This window comes from Aquarana catesbeiana, linkage group LG02 (assembly GCF_042186555.1).
Source record: "Aquarana catesbeiana isolate 2022-GZ linkage group LG02, ASM4218655v1, whole genome shotgun sequence".
NCBI classification, from domain to species: domain Eukaryota; kingdom Metazoa; phylum Chordata; class Amphibia; order Anura; family Ranidae; genus Aquarana; species Aquarana catesbeiana.
In genome coordinates this window covers 793,021,042-793,037,120 of record NC_133325.1, presented here as the reverse complement: position 1 = coordinate 793,037,120, position 16,079 = coordinate 793,021,042, and the positions used below count along the sequence as shown (strand labels likewise).

Here is a 16,079-nt window from a genome sequence, read left to right as displayed (position 1 = left end):
AAGTAATATTCTAGCAAAAAAATATTGATTTTAACTTTTAAGCAACAAGTATCAGAAAAAGGTTTAGGCTCGGTTCACACTGATGCGATGCACATAACTCGCAGGCAGTTGACACTGCCTTCTGGCTTTCTTTCACCAATGTCTTTCTTCTTGTCACTCTTCCATAAAGGGCAGATTTGTGGAGAACACGACTAATAGTTGTCCTGTGGACAGATTCTCCCACCTGAGCTGTGGATCTCTGCAGCTCCTCCATGGAGTTACCATGGACCTCTTGGCTCTTCTCTGATGAATGCTCTCCTTGCCCGGCCGGTCAGTTTAGGTGGACGGCCATGTCTTGGTAGGTTGGCAGTTGTGCCATACTCTTTCTATTTTCAGATGATGGATTGAACAGAGCTCCGTGAGATGTTCAAAGCTTGGGAGATTTTTTTTTTTTATAACCTAACCCTGCTTTAAACTTCTCCACAACTTTATCCCTGACCCGTCTGGTGTGTTCCTTGGCCTTCATGATGCTGTTTGTTCACTAAGGTTCTACTAACAAACCCCTGAGGGCTTCACAGAACACCTGTATTTATATTGAGATGAAATTACACACAGGGGGACTCTATTAACTAACTAGGTGACTTCTGAAGGCAATTGGTTCCACTAGATTTTGGTTAGGGGTATCAGAATAAAGGGGGCTGAATACAAATGCACGCCACATTTTTTTCACATTTATTTGTATAAAAATTTGAAAATCATTTGTCTGCCACTTTGTGTTGGTCTATCACATAAAATCCCAATAAAACACATTTACGTTTTTGGTTGTAACATAACATGTGGACAATTTCAGGGGGTGAGATCACTTTTTTCAAGGCACTGTAGTGTCACGCTTGTTTTGTGCCCTGTTTCTGCTTTATGCTGATCATGTGACTAATCCGTGTATGTAGAAGAGCTCACACTCTTATTTCATGTTTCTGGGCTCTGTGTTGTGACCTATGACTGATGGTGACTTTTCTCCTGATAGATTCAGATCTGGCTGTCCTCTCCAACATCACCTGTAACATCAGCCGGCTGGGTGAGGAGATGGCTGTGAATGTCCTCTTGTCTGTGGAAGGTAACGCTACGACCTGGGAGGTGGACGGGGAGGTTCCCCATGGATACCAGCTGAAGGAGGGCAATAAGATGATCCCCAGTGTGCATAGAAACAACACGAAGCAGAGATTGAGGGTTGGGATCACAATCTTGGTCAGCAATGAAACGTGGAAATACTGGCGGGAGAATAGAGGTGAGAGGGGCAATTACTGAGGTAGCTGTATGTGTGTGTGTGTGTGTGCATATATATATATATATATATATATATATATATGTATGTATGTATGTATGTATGTGTATGTGTGTGTGTGTATGTGTGTGTGTATATTTTATAGCATTGGGGGTTACCTACTAAAGGCAAATGCACTTGGAAGTGCAGTGGCTGTAGATCTGAGGGGCACATGCAAGATAACTAAAAAACAGCATTTTAGCTTGCAGGTGATTGGATGATAAAATCAGCAGAGCTTCCCCCTCATTTTAGATCTTCAACTCAGATCTACAGCAACTGCACTTGTAGTGCAAAGTGGATTTGCCTTTAGTAAATAAACCTCATTGTATCATGTTGTTGTCTTCTCTGCTCTCCTAAAAGATTTGACTTCACATGACCACCAGGAATACAAACTGATACATTGTATATGTCCTAATCTTACACTAAGTGCCGGTTCACACAGGGGCGGCACGACTTGCAGGTCGCCTCAGCGAGGCGACCTGCAAACGACTTCTGAGGCGACTTGCAAAACGACTTCTGTATAGAAGTCTATGCAAGTCGCCCCAAGTCGCCCCCAAAGTAGTACAGGAACCTTTTTCTAAGTCGGAGCGACTTGCGTCGCTCCTATTAGAACGGTTCCGTAGCACAGAACGGGAGGCGACTTGTCAGGCGACTAGGTCGCCTGACAAGTCGCCCCTATGTGAACCGAGCCTGAGGGCTCATGTACACTTGCTTCAACTTTAACACACCCACTGCTTTCAACATGCGTTTTTTTTTTTTTTTTTTTTTTATCTTGGCAAATTGTGTGTGTGTTTTGAGTTCTTCTTTTTTGTTTGCTTTCAAGGGGCCCAGTAGAACCCCCAGTTCAGTAGCTAACCCCCAGCTCTGGTTTGCTCATCCTCCTCTCTCTGGTCCCCTCCCACCTTTCACTATATTGCTCCCATGCTGCGCACTGTGTGTGACATTGCTACTCCAATCCCCCAGCTTTGATAATCCTCTGTTGCAAACCATGTGAGCCGTCTGCTAGTTGCTTCGCTCTGGTCCGGGCCCAACTCTCCTTCCTGCTGCTCCTCACCGCACACAGATGTGACGTCTGCACCAGACACCTCCCAGAATATATTCACATGAACTGGAAGTGACTGCTGATGATGATTTTCCAGTTCCCTTGCCTGTTTCCCAGTGCATCCTGGGATTTCTCATACCTGCAATACCTCCAAAACAAACAAAAAAAAAAAAGCTAACACTGACTAAAAGCCTCTCAAAAGCTGCAGGCGCTGTTAGCGAGCATTGTCGTAGACTTCTTCTATGGAGGCATTGGAGAAGCTTTGAAACGTGAAGAAAGTGACATGGGGTATAAAATTTTGAAGCAAACGCAACGTGTGACCAGGACTGTAAGGTGACCATTTTATTTAGTGACAGGGGCTTTGTTTGGCATTCAGAGCACTTTAAAAAAAAAAAGCATGTCCAATGCCACATTTTGAAGTAAGTGTAAACGAGCCCTTAATCACAGACTTGATATTCTTGGACACTGGGTTATAGGCTGGTACACTCAGGTGATTGGACATTGGCAATGTTTTTGAGGACACACCCCCTGGGTTTCCTACCCTCCTATAACCTCTACCCCACTCTGTCCTCAGCTTTTTGCTAGTATCCTCAGGTGGTAGACCTCTTCCCCATTATGGACATTTCACCCCGAACTTCACTAATTTTATTATTTTACTTTGAATTTTTCAAAAAAACTTGTCATGGAGACAACTGTAATGTTTTGGGCACTGGATCCTACTTTGGCACAGCACATGTAGTTAGCCACAGGTTGCTAAATAGGTCCAGGGCTGTGGTTCATCCCTATGGAACTCAGACCCTGAAGACCCCTTCAGGGGTATGCCCACTGTGATGGACGAAGCTTGGACCCTATATAAGGATTAGGGGATAAAGACAGGTAAGACACGGTCAGCCTGTTTTTTGGTCCTCTACTTTGTAGCCCAATAAAAACCTATGCCTCTTACTTGCTATAGGCTTTACACTTATGTGTACCATAAATAATATTTATTTTGTACATTAAAATATCTGGAAATTGGAGCTGTGTTTTGAAACGTATTCACTTATACAGTGTTAAAACTTTCAAACTTGGTGCTACAATTTCACCATTCTCAGGTGGATGATTAGGTGTAGGTACATCACACTATTCATCTTTCCCTCCATCCTGACTAGTCTCCCAGTTCCTGCTGCTGAAAAACATCCCCACAGCATGATTCTGCCGGCACCATGCTTCACTGTAGGGATGGTATTGGCCAGGTGATGAGCGGTGCCTGGTTTCCTCCAGATACGACCTTTGCCATTCAGGCCAAAGAGTTCAATCTTTGTTTCATCAGACCAGAGAATTTTGTTTCTAATGGTCGGAGTCCTTCAGGTACCTTTTGGCAAACTCCAGGCGGGCTGACATGTGCCTTTTTACTGAGGAGTGGCCACTCTACCACACATGCCTGATTGGTGGAGTGCTGCAGAGATGGTGGTTCTTCTGGAAGGTTCTCCTCTCTCCATGGAGAAATGCTGGAGCTCTGCCAGAGTGACCATCGAGTTCTTGGTCACCTCCCTGACTAAGTCCCTTCTCCCCCGATCACTCAGTTTGGCCGGACGGCCTGCTCTAGAAGTGTCCTGGTGGTTCCAAACTTCTTCCATTTATGAATGATGGAGGCCACTGTGCTCATTGGGACCTTCAATGCAGACCTTTTTTCTGTACCCTTCCCCCGATCTGTGCCTCCATACAATCCTGTCTCTGAGGTCTACAGACAATTCCTTGGACTTTATGGCTTGCTTTGTTCTCTGACCTTATATAGACAGGTGTGTGCCTTTCCAAATCATGTCCAATCAACTGAATTTACCACAGGTGGACTCCAATCAAGATGTAGAAACATCTCAAGGATGATCAGTGGAAACAGGATGTACCTGACCTCAATTTTGAGTGTCATGGCAAAGGCTGTGATACTTTTATGTACATGGGATTTTTTAAGCTTTTAATAAATTTGCAAAGACTTCAAACTTCTTTCAGAAACCCGCACAGATGCGGTGCACTAGCTGGACGTTAAAAAAAAAAAAAAAAAAAAAAAAAAGTCCTGCTAGCAGCATCTTTGGAGCAGTGAAGGAGCAGTGTGTATACTGCTCCTGCCCATTGAAATCAATGGGACACCGCGGCTATACTGCTGGCAAAGTGCCTCTGCAGTGATTTTTAACCCTTTCTCGGCCACTAGCGGGGGGTAAAACTGCCCCGCTAGCGGCCGAATACTGACGGTAAAGCGCCGCTAACAATAGCAGTGCTTTACCGCCGCCCCCACCCCAGTATGAAAGGGGCCTTGGGGAAGTTACAGAATTGTTGTGCAGTGACTTTTTTCTATATATTTATCTTTTTGCTTGCTTAGAGGAACTGCAGTCTGCTCGCATAATCTGTAATAAAAACATCTTTGCCATTCTGAAGCTTCCCTCCAACCACTTTGCATATCATTTTATATATTCTGTGAGTCTGTGCTTGGCAAATATGCTGCAGAATTTTCCCTCCGCTGAGTCTGGCTGCATCCACTTTAACTTTGGGGAGCTGAAGCTGCTCCTTGTTCACTTCCTAGATTTACACAGAGGCACACCTCCAGGTCTGCAGCTCTCGTTGGCCCTCCTATGACTCACCCCCCTCCCTTCCTGGCTAATTCCCACCAGAGAGAGAGCTGTGCATGATATCATAAGCCTAGGCTAATATCCAGACAAACAGGAAGTGGGCTGTATAAGGGATTTACTGGCAGAAAAATGTTTTGCCATCCAAAGTTAAAACGACAACAAGAGCAGAAGATTTAATGGATGGAAAGATGAAAAAACGACTGAAGGTTTGCTCTTAAGAGAAGTATGACCAAAGCTTTTCTTCTGGGTCACAGGGATGCACTTACTGTGTTGCCCTCCTGTGACCCAGAGTTGGCTAATAGCAGGCCACTTCAGGCTCTGGATTCTGACCATATAGTCGGGATCCACCCAGCTGCCTGATAGCTGGCTCTGGCTCTCAGCCCCCAACCTTTCCCAGCCTGGCGCTCCAGTGAGCACTGGAAGGGCAGAGTGGAGAGCGGTGACCTAAAGAGTCACTGCTCTCCGCTCTAATAAGACTCAGAACTGAGCGATCAGGGGTCATGTGATCACTCATTTCCCAGGCTTGGGGGACAGCTGCAGAATCAGACTGATACTGCAGCATGGAGGTAAGTACGAAGGTTTGTTTTTACTTAAACTTCTTTTAAAAACTGAGATGTTTTGGAATGGGGTCGACCTATAGGGAAGGGGGCGTGTCCTCAAAAGCTTTGCCAGTGTCCAAACATGCAAAGGCTCTGTCCTATAACCCAGTCTATGAATAGTAAGCCTGTGTTCTGTATTGTAATCCAAGATATGGGATTTACAGACAAGTCAAAATTCTATGATCGTGCATATATCCAAGTCTTGTAATTTTTTTTTCTAAATCAATTTATTATATCACAGAAAGTTATCAAAATGGAGGAAATGAAGGTAGCACTGTCGGTATCGTTGTCGGTACCATTGTCGGTATTGGTGTCATTGCCCTAGTGACAGTAGTGGTGATTATCTGCATTAAACATCGGGTAAGTGATGCCATATCTCTCTTTATGCTATTGCGGAAATAATGTGCAGTCAGCTGGGGGGGGTGTAATGTAATACATTATCAGATCACAGCCAGCAGGTGCTTATAATTGTAAGCAAAACCTTCCCCATAGACCACATTATGAAGTCTTGGCATGAAGTGGTTTACTCTGTAAAATAACTACTTTGCATTCCAAAATGTTTACACCATTTTGTTACATATGGGGCCTTCAGTTTGGTAATTTGCTTTATTAACTTTCATTGCCACCTACATAAGGGGTTATGGCAGTGCATATGTATAAATATACAGTGTTTTGTGTGTGTATAATGGCTATAATAATAGAGATCTCCTCTATCTATGTCTCTATTTTATAGCTATTATACACACTGCTTGGTATAGCAGAATGAGTGTTCTTGGGGATTCTTGTAGATCTGATTGCTGGCCGATCACTTTTATAGGTGTGGCAACATCTGAACCCAGAAACGATGAGCATTTCATCACTTGTGTGTCCAGAGACATCATTCTCCGGCTGTTGTGGCCAGGACAGAAGTTGATTAAACACCATTTAGACTTAATCTGCTTCATTGGAGTGTAGAGGTGACATTAGGGGGGGGATTTACTAAAACTGGAGCACTCAGAATCTGGTGCAGCTGTGCATGGTAGCCAATCTGCTTCTAACTTCGACTTGTTCAATGAAGGTTTGACAAAACCTGGAAGCTGATTGGTTTCTATGCAAAGCTGCACCAGATTTTGCACTCCAGTTTTATTAAATCCCCCCCCCCCCGACCCCTAATTTAACCCTTAGAGGACCTGTCATGGCCATTTTGCTATCACATAGACACTTGTCAGCCCCCACGTACACATGACCCTAAAGTGCATGTGGCTGATACGTACAAGTATGAAAACAAGAGAGAGGGCGCTTAATCCAGGATTTCCATGATGCATTCATTTAACAAACTGCCCTAATAAAACTTGCCAATGACCTAACTGCTAAAACCAATGGCCAGTACTCCATACTAATACTCTTAGACCCCTCTTCTGCCTTCAACACAGTTGGCCACCTGCTCCTCCTCAGCAAACTCCACTCCCTTGGCCTCTGATTCTGCTTTATCCTGGTTCTCCTCCTACCTATCTCAGCGCACTTTCAGTGTCACAACTCATCTCCTCCACTCCTCTTCCTCTCTCTGTTGGGGTACCCCAAGGCTCCGTCCTTGGGCCCCTCCTATTCTCACTCTATACCTCTTCCCTGGGCCAACTGATAACCTCCCATGGCTTCCAATACCACCTCTACGCCGATGACACCCAGATCTATCTCTCCACTCCTCAACTCACCGCCTCAATCTCCACAGATCACAAACTTAATGAATGACATATCGGTATGGATGTCACACCACGTCCTCAAACTCAATCTTTCTAAAACTGAGCTTGTCATATTTCTTCCTCTCCGATCCCCTTCCCATGACTTTACCATTAAGATCAACAGCACAACCATTGGTCCCTCCACACATGCCAGGGTACTGGGTGTAATTGACTCTGACCTCTCCTTCAACTCCCACATCCAATCACTGGCTAAATCTTGCCACCTTAACCCTTGCAACATCTCCAGAATTCACCCTCTTTTGGACTAACGACACCACAAAACAACGTTCACTCCTTGATTATTTCCTGCCATGACTACTGCAACTCTCCTTAATGGCCGACCCTTACGCAGGCTATCCCCCCTTCAGTCTATTATGAATGCTGCTGGTAGACTAATACACCTCACTAATCGATCCGTGACTGCTGCTTCTCTCTGCCAATCCCTTCACTGGCTTCCCCTACCCCACCGTGTAAAATTCTAAATACTAACCACAACATACAAGGCCATACACAACATCGCCCCATCTACATCACCAACCTCATCTACAGATATTGCCCAAATCATTCTCTCTACTCCTCCAGGACCCCCTGCTCTTTAGTTGCCTTGTTGCCTCCTCCCATGCTCGTTTACAGGACTTCTCCAGAGCCTCTCCAATCCTCTGGAACTCTCTGCCCCGGTATGTCCGATCAGCCCCTACCCTGTCCACCCATTTATTTAGTGAAGCCTATGCCACACTCACCTAAGAACTGCACCCGAGCCACCCCATCAAATCATCCCCCGCAGCTATTACCTTTTTGTACTACCGCCCCCCCCCTCCCTTTTTTAGGAATGTAAGCTCTACGAGCAAGGCCCTTCTGTATTGAACTGTATCGTAATTGTGCTGCCCCCTTCTACATTGTAAAGCGCTGCGTAAACTGTTGGCGCTATATAAATTCTTCTTTCTTTTCCTTTTTCTTCTTTCTTCTACTCCTCTTCTACTCCTCTTTTCTTCTTCTACTCCTCTTTTCTTCTTCTACTCCTCTTTTCTTCTTCTCTCCTTCTCCCTTTCTCCTGAAAATGGGGGCGGGGCCTCGTCCCTGGTGCTGCCCATTACGAAGGTGTTCTTCTGGCGCAGTCTTCTTCTCCTCCCCCCTCCTCGCCGTGATCTCTGTTGTGTCACTGAGCTTAACTACACAGGACCGCAGTAACAATGTCCCACCTCCTGTGACAGATGGCACACTGGTCCAATGGTGGGACATTGAATCAGTGTGACGTGATTACAGGAGGCGGGACATTGTTACTGCGACCCGGGCAATTCAAATGCAGCTCCGTGAAACACGGAGATTGCCACTCTGATACGGGCACTGGCAGGCTGCATGACGGGCACTGGCAGGCTGCATGACGGGCACTGGCAGGCTGCATGACGGGCACTGGCAGGCTGCATGACGGGCACTGGCAGGCTGCATGCCGGGCACTGGCAGGCTGCATCTTATGGGCACTGGTGAGGCTGCATCTTATGGGCACTGGTGAGGCTGCATCTTAGGGGCACAGGTGAGGCTGCATCTTAGGGGCACAGGTGAGGCTGCATCTGAGGGGCACAGGTGAGGCTGCATCTGAGGGGCACAGGTGAGGCTGCATCTGAGGGGCACAGGTGAGGCTGCATCTGAGGGGCACAGGTGAGGCTGCATCTGAGGGGCACAGGTGAGGCTGCATCTGAGGGGCACAGGTGAGGCTGCATCTGAGGGGCACAGGTGAGGCTGCATCTGAGGGGCACAGGTGAGGCTGCATCTGAGGGGCACATGTGGGCTGCATCTGAGGGGCAAATGCGGGCTGCATGATGGGCGCTGGTGAGGCTGCATTGATCTCCTGTACCATGTCCGCAGTCTCTCACCGTCTCCTGTATAAAAATATTTTTAACAGTCACTTTCGGTATCGGTTTCAGTTTTCGGGATCAAGGAAGATTTATTTTCGGTATCGGTACCAAAAAACCCATTCAATCTATCCCTAATTAATAATAATAATAACAGAGCCATTCTCTACTTGGAGCTGTCAAACATTTGTCGGATTTTTTTATTTAATTTATTTTCAAAAAAATGTTTTATCAACATTGCTCAGCGCTGATAGATAAAAGGAAACATTGTAACATTTTAGTTATTTTAGATCAAGGGGATGAACTCTGTAAGTGAGGGCAGTTTAACCATTTAAAAACCATTTAACCACTTCAATACCAGGCACTTAGACACCTTCCCGCCCAGCCCAATTTTCAGCTTTCAGTGCTGTCGCAGTTTGAATGACAATTGCGCGGTCATGCTACACTGTACCCAAACAAATTTTCTATCATTTTGTTCCCACAAATAGAGCTTTCTTTTGGCGGTATTTGATCACCTTTGCGGTTTTTATTTTTTGCGCAACAAATAAAAAAAGACCGAAAATTTTGAAAAAAAACAAGTTTTTCTTTGTTTCTGTTAAAACTTTTTGTAAATAAGTACGTTTTCTTCAATGACGGGCACTGATATGGCGGCACTGACGGGCACTGATATGGCGGCACTGACGGGCACTGATATGGCGGCACTGACGGGCACTGATATGGCGGCACTGACGGGCACTGATATGGCGGCACTGACGGGCACTGATATGGGGGCACTGACGGGCACTGATATGGGGGCACTGACGGGCACTGATATGGGGGCACTGACGGGCACTGATATGGGGGCACTGATATGGGGGCACTGACGGGCACTGATATGGGGGCACTGACGGGCACTGATATGGCGGCACTGACGGGCACTGATATGGCGGCACTGACGGGCACTGATATGGCGGCACTGACGGGCACTGATATGGCGGCACTGACGGGCACTGATATGGCGGCACTGACGGGCACTGATATGGCGGCACTGACGGGCACTGATATGGCGGCACTGACGGCCAGTGATATGGCGGCACTGACGGCCAGTGATATGGCGGCACTGACGGCCAGTGATATGGCGGCACTGACGGCCAGTGATATGGCGGCACTGACGGCCAGTGATATGGCGGCACTGACGGCCAGTGATATGGCGGCACTGACGGCCAGTGATATGGCGGCACTGACGGCCAGTGATATGGCGGCACTGACGGCCAGTGATATGGCGGCACTGACGGCCAGTGATATGGCGGCACTGACGGCCAGTGATATGGCGGCACTGACGGCCAGTGATATGGCGGCACTGACGGCCAGTGATATGGCGGCACTGACGGCCAGTGATATGGCGGCACTGACGGCCAGTGATATGGCGGCACTGACGGCCAGTGATATGGCGGCACAGATGGGCACTGACAGGTGGCATGAATGGACACTGATGGGTGGCATTGCTGGGCATCACTGCAACATAATTGTGCCCATTTGTGGGCACTGATTGGCACAGATTTGGCACACTGGGCACATGTGGATGGCCATGGGGTACATACCTGGCCATCCACATGTTGCCCCTTCCCTGGTGGTCCTAGTGGCGATCCCTGGTGGTCCAGTGTGGTGATCTGCGGGGGGGCTGCGCTGATAAACAATCAGCACAGACCCCCCCTGCCAGGAGAGCCGCCGATCGGCTCTCCTCTACTTGCATCTGTCAGACGCGAGTGAGGAAGAGCCGATCAACGGCTCTTCCTATTGACAGCGTGATCAGCCATGATTGGACATGGCTGATCACGTGGTAAAGAGCCTCCGCTGGAGGCTTTTTACCAAGATCAGTGTAGCAGTGTGTCAGACTGACACACCGCTCCACCGATCGCTGTGATGCGCGCCCCCGGAGGCGCGCTGCGGCATGTTATCCTGCTGGACGTCATATGACGCCCAGTCAGGATAACAGAACCACTTCCCGGACGTCAATCCGCTATAGGGCGGGCGGGAAGTGGTTAAAGACTAAACCTTTTTCTGACACTTGTTGCTTACAAGGTAAAATCAGTATTTTCTGCTATAAATATATTCTATTTTATGGCCACCTACCTCCTCCTGCTGCTGTGATTTGCTATGATTGGTGAGACCGAGACTCCTATGCAGATTTTGCATTTGACCAGATATGCACGTTCTAACATTTTTCATAAACTGCCCACTAGATGGTGCTATTCCCTTTCCATGCACACAAATCGCACTGCAAAGTATCAGTTTCCGTATTGGGAGTATTTTCACAAGTACTCCGTAATGCTCTGTATTGGCACCAGGATCTGTGCATCCCTAGTTCTTCTTTTTCCTTGATCTAAGCATCTCTTACCGGCAAGGCAAATTCTTGATATGACTTTATAAAAATTCCTCCATAGCTCAGGCAAAAAAAGTGTTCTGACAAAATCTGACTTAACATTTAAAGACTTCATTTTTTTTTTTTCTAGTTTTGGGTGGTGTTAAAGGTTGAACACCCCCCCCCCCCCCGTCATATTCAAACGTCTTTTTTGTACTTTTGAACTTTTGTCATCGAAACAGACAATAAGGGGAAATCCAAAGTGTTCTCCCCAGAACAAGAGATGAGGGGTAATCTACCAATGGGGGCAGTTGTTCCAGGGACAACTATCTAAAAGCGGAATTCTCCTAATTTTTGGAGATTTAATCCCTGAGGTTCCGATGATTTCCCCCCCCCCCCCCCCACCCTTTCACTTTTGGCAGTTTATTTCTGGCAGGAAACTTCTGCCCACAATCTGCTAGCACACATTACTATTCCTGGCAGGCTGGGGGGCCATTCACAAAGCGCAGTGGGGAGCCGGCTGAGAAGCCACAGGGAATCGCAGCAGGCTTCCCATCATAAACATTGCGGCATGGGGACCTGAAAACCAACAAAAAAACAGCACTGGATCCCTGGATAGTAGAGCTTCGCATCTTCACTGGTTTTACGATTCAATTAGATTACAATTGTCATGTCAATGATTCGATTAGCTTCCACGATGCATCACGATTACTGCCCATGGGGTTCATCAAAAACCCATCAGTGCAGCAATGTCAGATGCCGCCTCACCGGTGCCTGGATCACACAGAGCAGCGATCTCCTTCTGTGTCACGGAGCTTGGATTTGAATTGCCAGGTGGCCGCTGTCAACAAAGCCCCGCCTCCAATAATAGACTTCACACTGATGAAATTTCCCGGCATTGGATCAGTGTGCCGTCTATCATAGGAAGCGGGACATTGTCATAGCGGCCGCCGAGCATTTCAGATTCAAGCTCTGTGACACAGCGGGAGTTCACCACTCTGCATGATGCACACAAGGAGAGGAGGGAGGACTCTTGACCAGGGAGCGCCAGGATGACGTCATCGGTGAAATTGCGATTCAGCTGTCCTCTGCATCAATGCAGAATCATTTAAAGGGGTTGTAAACCCTCATTTTTTTTTTTAAAATAACAAACATGTCATACTTACCTCCACTGTGCAGCTCATTTTGCAGAGTGCCCCAGAACACCGTCTTCTGGGGTCTCACGGCGGCTCTCGCGGCTCCTCCCCACATCAGATCACCCCCTAGGACGGATATGAAATAAGTGGACCTCCAGCTGTTGCAAAACTACAAGTCCCATCGGGTTACCTTGCAGGCACGCTCCCGAGTCCAGCATTTGCGTCAATAGACACGCATGCCGGACTCGGCCCTGCCCCCAGCACCCGCGTCATTGGATTTGATTGACAGCAGCGGGAGCCAATGGCTGAGCTGCTATCAAACTATCCAATCAAGAGCCGAGACCCTGTGGAGAGAGGGAGAGTGCGTCTTTGCCGACTAAATAAAGGGGCTCAGGTAAGTAAAACTGGGGGGCCGGTCACTGCCAGGTGTCTTTTCACCTTCATGCATAGGATGCATGAAGGTGTAAAAACACGAGGGTTTACAACCCCTTTAAGGCTGAATCCCGATGCATCGATTTTATTAGAAGTCGGCAGCCACAGTATGTGCAGCTGCAAATGATATATTTTCAGAAAGTAGAAATGCTGGCAACAAACTTCTGTAGCCTCTTATTTTCCATAGGTGATTTTTAAAAGCCCCAACAGGTTATCAATTTAGAGTTAACAGTTAATAATGGCCCTAGAATTATTGTTCTCACTCTGATATAACATAGCGCAATCTACATTTTCATACATGGGTACCCCGAACTTGTGTGTTTTACATCCATAAGGGGCAGGGAATCAAAGGGGTGTTTTTTTGTTTTTGTAATTTTATTTCCACTAAACATTTTTTTTTTAGATCACGTGGGGAACTATGTGATGCAATTTTGTTGTGACAGGTTCTCTTTACTGAAATAGACTTCTAATGTCTCAGCTGCCCTCCATTGAAGCTAATGGAGGTCAAATTTTGCACCATTGGCTCCCTCCCCCCCCCCCCCCAGCCACAGCGTCCAGAGAAAGGGACAGCTGAACCCAGAAGTGATGTTGGGCTCCATTCAATCTTGTATGACTCCAAAGTGGCACCGACTTTGGAGAGCAACTTTGATACGACTTTGGCTTTGACCAGTGATAATGAACAACAGTTGCACACAAGTTGTATTGTATAACATTCAGGTACGACTTTCATGCAACTTCTGAGGGTTAACAATGAAGTCTATGGCCCTCAAGTTGAATGAAAATCTGACCAAAGTAGAGCATGAACTACTCTGAAGTTGCTAATAATTTAAGTCTTGCATAAATGAATGGTTATCATTGAAAAACGTGGGGAACCACTTGTCATACAACATTGGACATCAAAGTTGCATGACAAGTCCCACAAGTGTGCATGGAGCCTAATGCATGTTACTTACTAGGTAGGAAGATGAAGCAAAACAGACATTTCACTGGCCGGCCTCCCTCTACCTAGTTCTAGGTTCACAGGGGGCAAAGTGGAGCCCAGGAAACATGAAGGGAGAGGAAGGGGTTGGTGAAAGATCTGGTGGTGTGTGGAAGTAAGCCTTCTACTGGACAATCGGCTTGTAATCGGCTACAGTAAGTTTTATGAGGGTATCCTATCCCATCATCTGACATGTCCTCTTTTTTTCTTTATTTGCTCAGAACCGTTCAAGAAATCAGATCCCAGGATGGGTCCGTGCCTGCTATCACCGAGCATGATGAACCTCTGGCTATCATAGTACTTAACGGGTCTGTGCCCGCTGTCACCCAGGGTAACGGGTCTGTGCCCGCTGTCACCCAGGGTAACGGGTCTGTGCCCGCTGTCACCCAGGGTAACGGGTCTGTGCCCGCTGTCATCCTGTGCCTGAGGCAGACGGACCTGTAGCCAACATCTCATCAGATTCAGTCACTGGAAGAAATGGGAGATCTATATCTTGTACTGTGTACAATGTGACTCTGTATACTAATGGTGGTCAACTTGAAAACTTTAACTAAAACTCAACTGTGGCCCTGACTCTTCCAGAGGGCTGCACCGTAGCAGCACATTTTCATGCATTAAATCAAATTAGCAGCTATAACACATCTCCATGCCCAAAAACTGGTTCTGCTGCATTTTTTATTTATATTTTGGAATGTATCGCCATTAATGAAGTACAGTACACCAGCATTGGTGTCAGTGAGTGCAATAATAACCTCAGTCAATGGATGCAATGACCCTCAGCATTGATGTCGGTGGATGCAAAAATTCCCCCCCCCCGCCCGCCCACCACGCCAATAAATCCTGAATTTCATTATTTCATTGAGATGGAAAGACCCACCCCCTCTTCTATCCCGTGGCGCAACAAAGTGGAAGAGATATATGTATATATATTTTTGCATTACACTTTTGACCCTTTGACAGGTAGGACACCGCTTTTTTTTTCTTTTAACAGGAGAGGATAAGTAGCAGGAAAAGAGCAAGAGGAGGATTTTAACCACTTGCCGACCATTCGCCGCAGTTTTACTGCGGCAGAATGGCACGGCTGGGCAAAAAGACGTTACGTCGCTTCGCCCTGTGGCCACTGCTCGCCCCCGGAGCCGATACAGGTGCCCGGCGGTCACAATTGCCGCCGGGTTCCCACGATCGTGATGATACACCGAGAACCGGGATCTGTGTGTGTAAATCGTTTCTGGTTCTCTGAGGGGAGAAGAAACTGATCGTCTGTTCATACAGAGTACGAACAGCGATCTGTCATCTCCCCTGCACAGTCCCCTCCCCCCTTAAGTTAGAACACACACTAGGGAACACAATTAACCCCTTGATCGCCCCCTAGTGTTAACTCCTTCCCTGCCAATATAATTTATACAGTAATCAGTGCACTTTTATAGCACTGATCGCTATATAAATGCCAATGGTCCCAAAATAGTGTCAAAAGTGTCCGATGTGTCCTCCATAATGTCGCAGTCCCGATAAAAATCGCCATAACTACTGTGGAATCTTGGATTGCGATTAACACGGTTAACGAGCGTTTTGCAATACGAGCACTGTATTTCTAAATCCTAACTCAGTTTGCGAGTGTTGTCTTGCAAAACGAGCAGGATTCAGACCAAAGTGGTGTGCAGTACCGCTTTTGGCCTGAGGTGGGGGGCGCCGGAGCCGAACGGCGGCAATAATGCACAGAAAGAGCCGAGGACAGTTCAGCTGACCTCGGAAAGGCTCATGAACGGAGTCTTTCCAAGGTTTGCCGAGGTCAGCCGAAGTGTGCTCGGGCCTTTTCAGCCAGTTCCAAGGCTCTCCGGTGCCCCCCCCCCCGCCTCTGGCCACATGCGGTGCTGCATCACATTGAAGTCAATGCGGAGCAAATTATTTTAGTTTCTATTGACTTCAATGGGAAAACTCGCTTTGATATGCAAGTACTTTGGATTATGAGCATTCTCCTGGAACGGATTATGCTTGTAATCCAAGGTTCCACTGTATCCCCTATTTTGTAGACGCTATAACTTTTGCGCAAACCAATCAATATACTCTTATTGCGATTTTTTT

At 47.0% G+C, this 16,079-nt stretch overlaps 1 protein-coding gene across 1 annotated transcript in view; it reads left to right on the top strand.

Moving 5' to 3' along the window:
* LOC141127760 (uncharacterized) overlaps positions 1-16,079 on the top strand; it is a 32,998-nt gene extending 16,919 nt beyond the window's left edge. The window contains exons 2-5 of the mRNA XM_073614519.1: positions 1,004-1,264; positions 5,783-5,901; positions 14,219-14,352; positions 14,413-16,079. Coding sequence (XP_073470620.1) covers positions 1,004-1,264; positions 5,783-5,901; positions 14,219-14,275 — 437 coding nt within the window. The 3' untranslated portion in view covers positions 14,276-14,352; positions 14,413-16,079. The remainder of the gene's footprint in view (positions 1-1,003; positions 1,265-5,782; positions 5,902-14,218; positions 14,353-14,412) is intronic.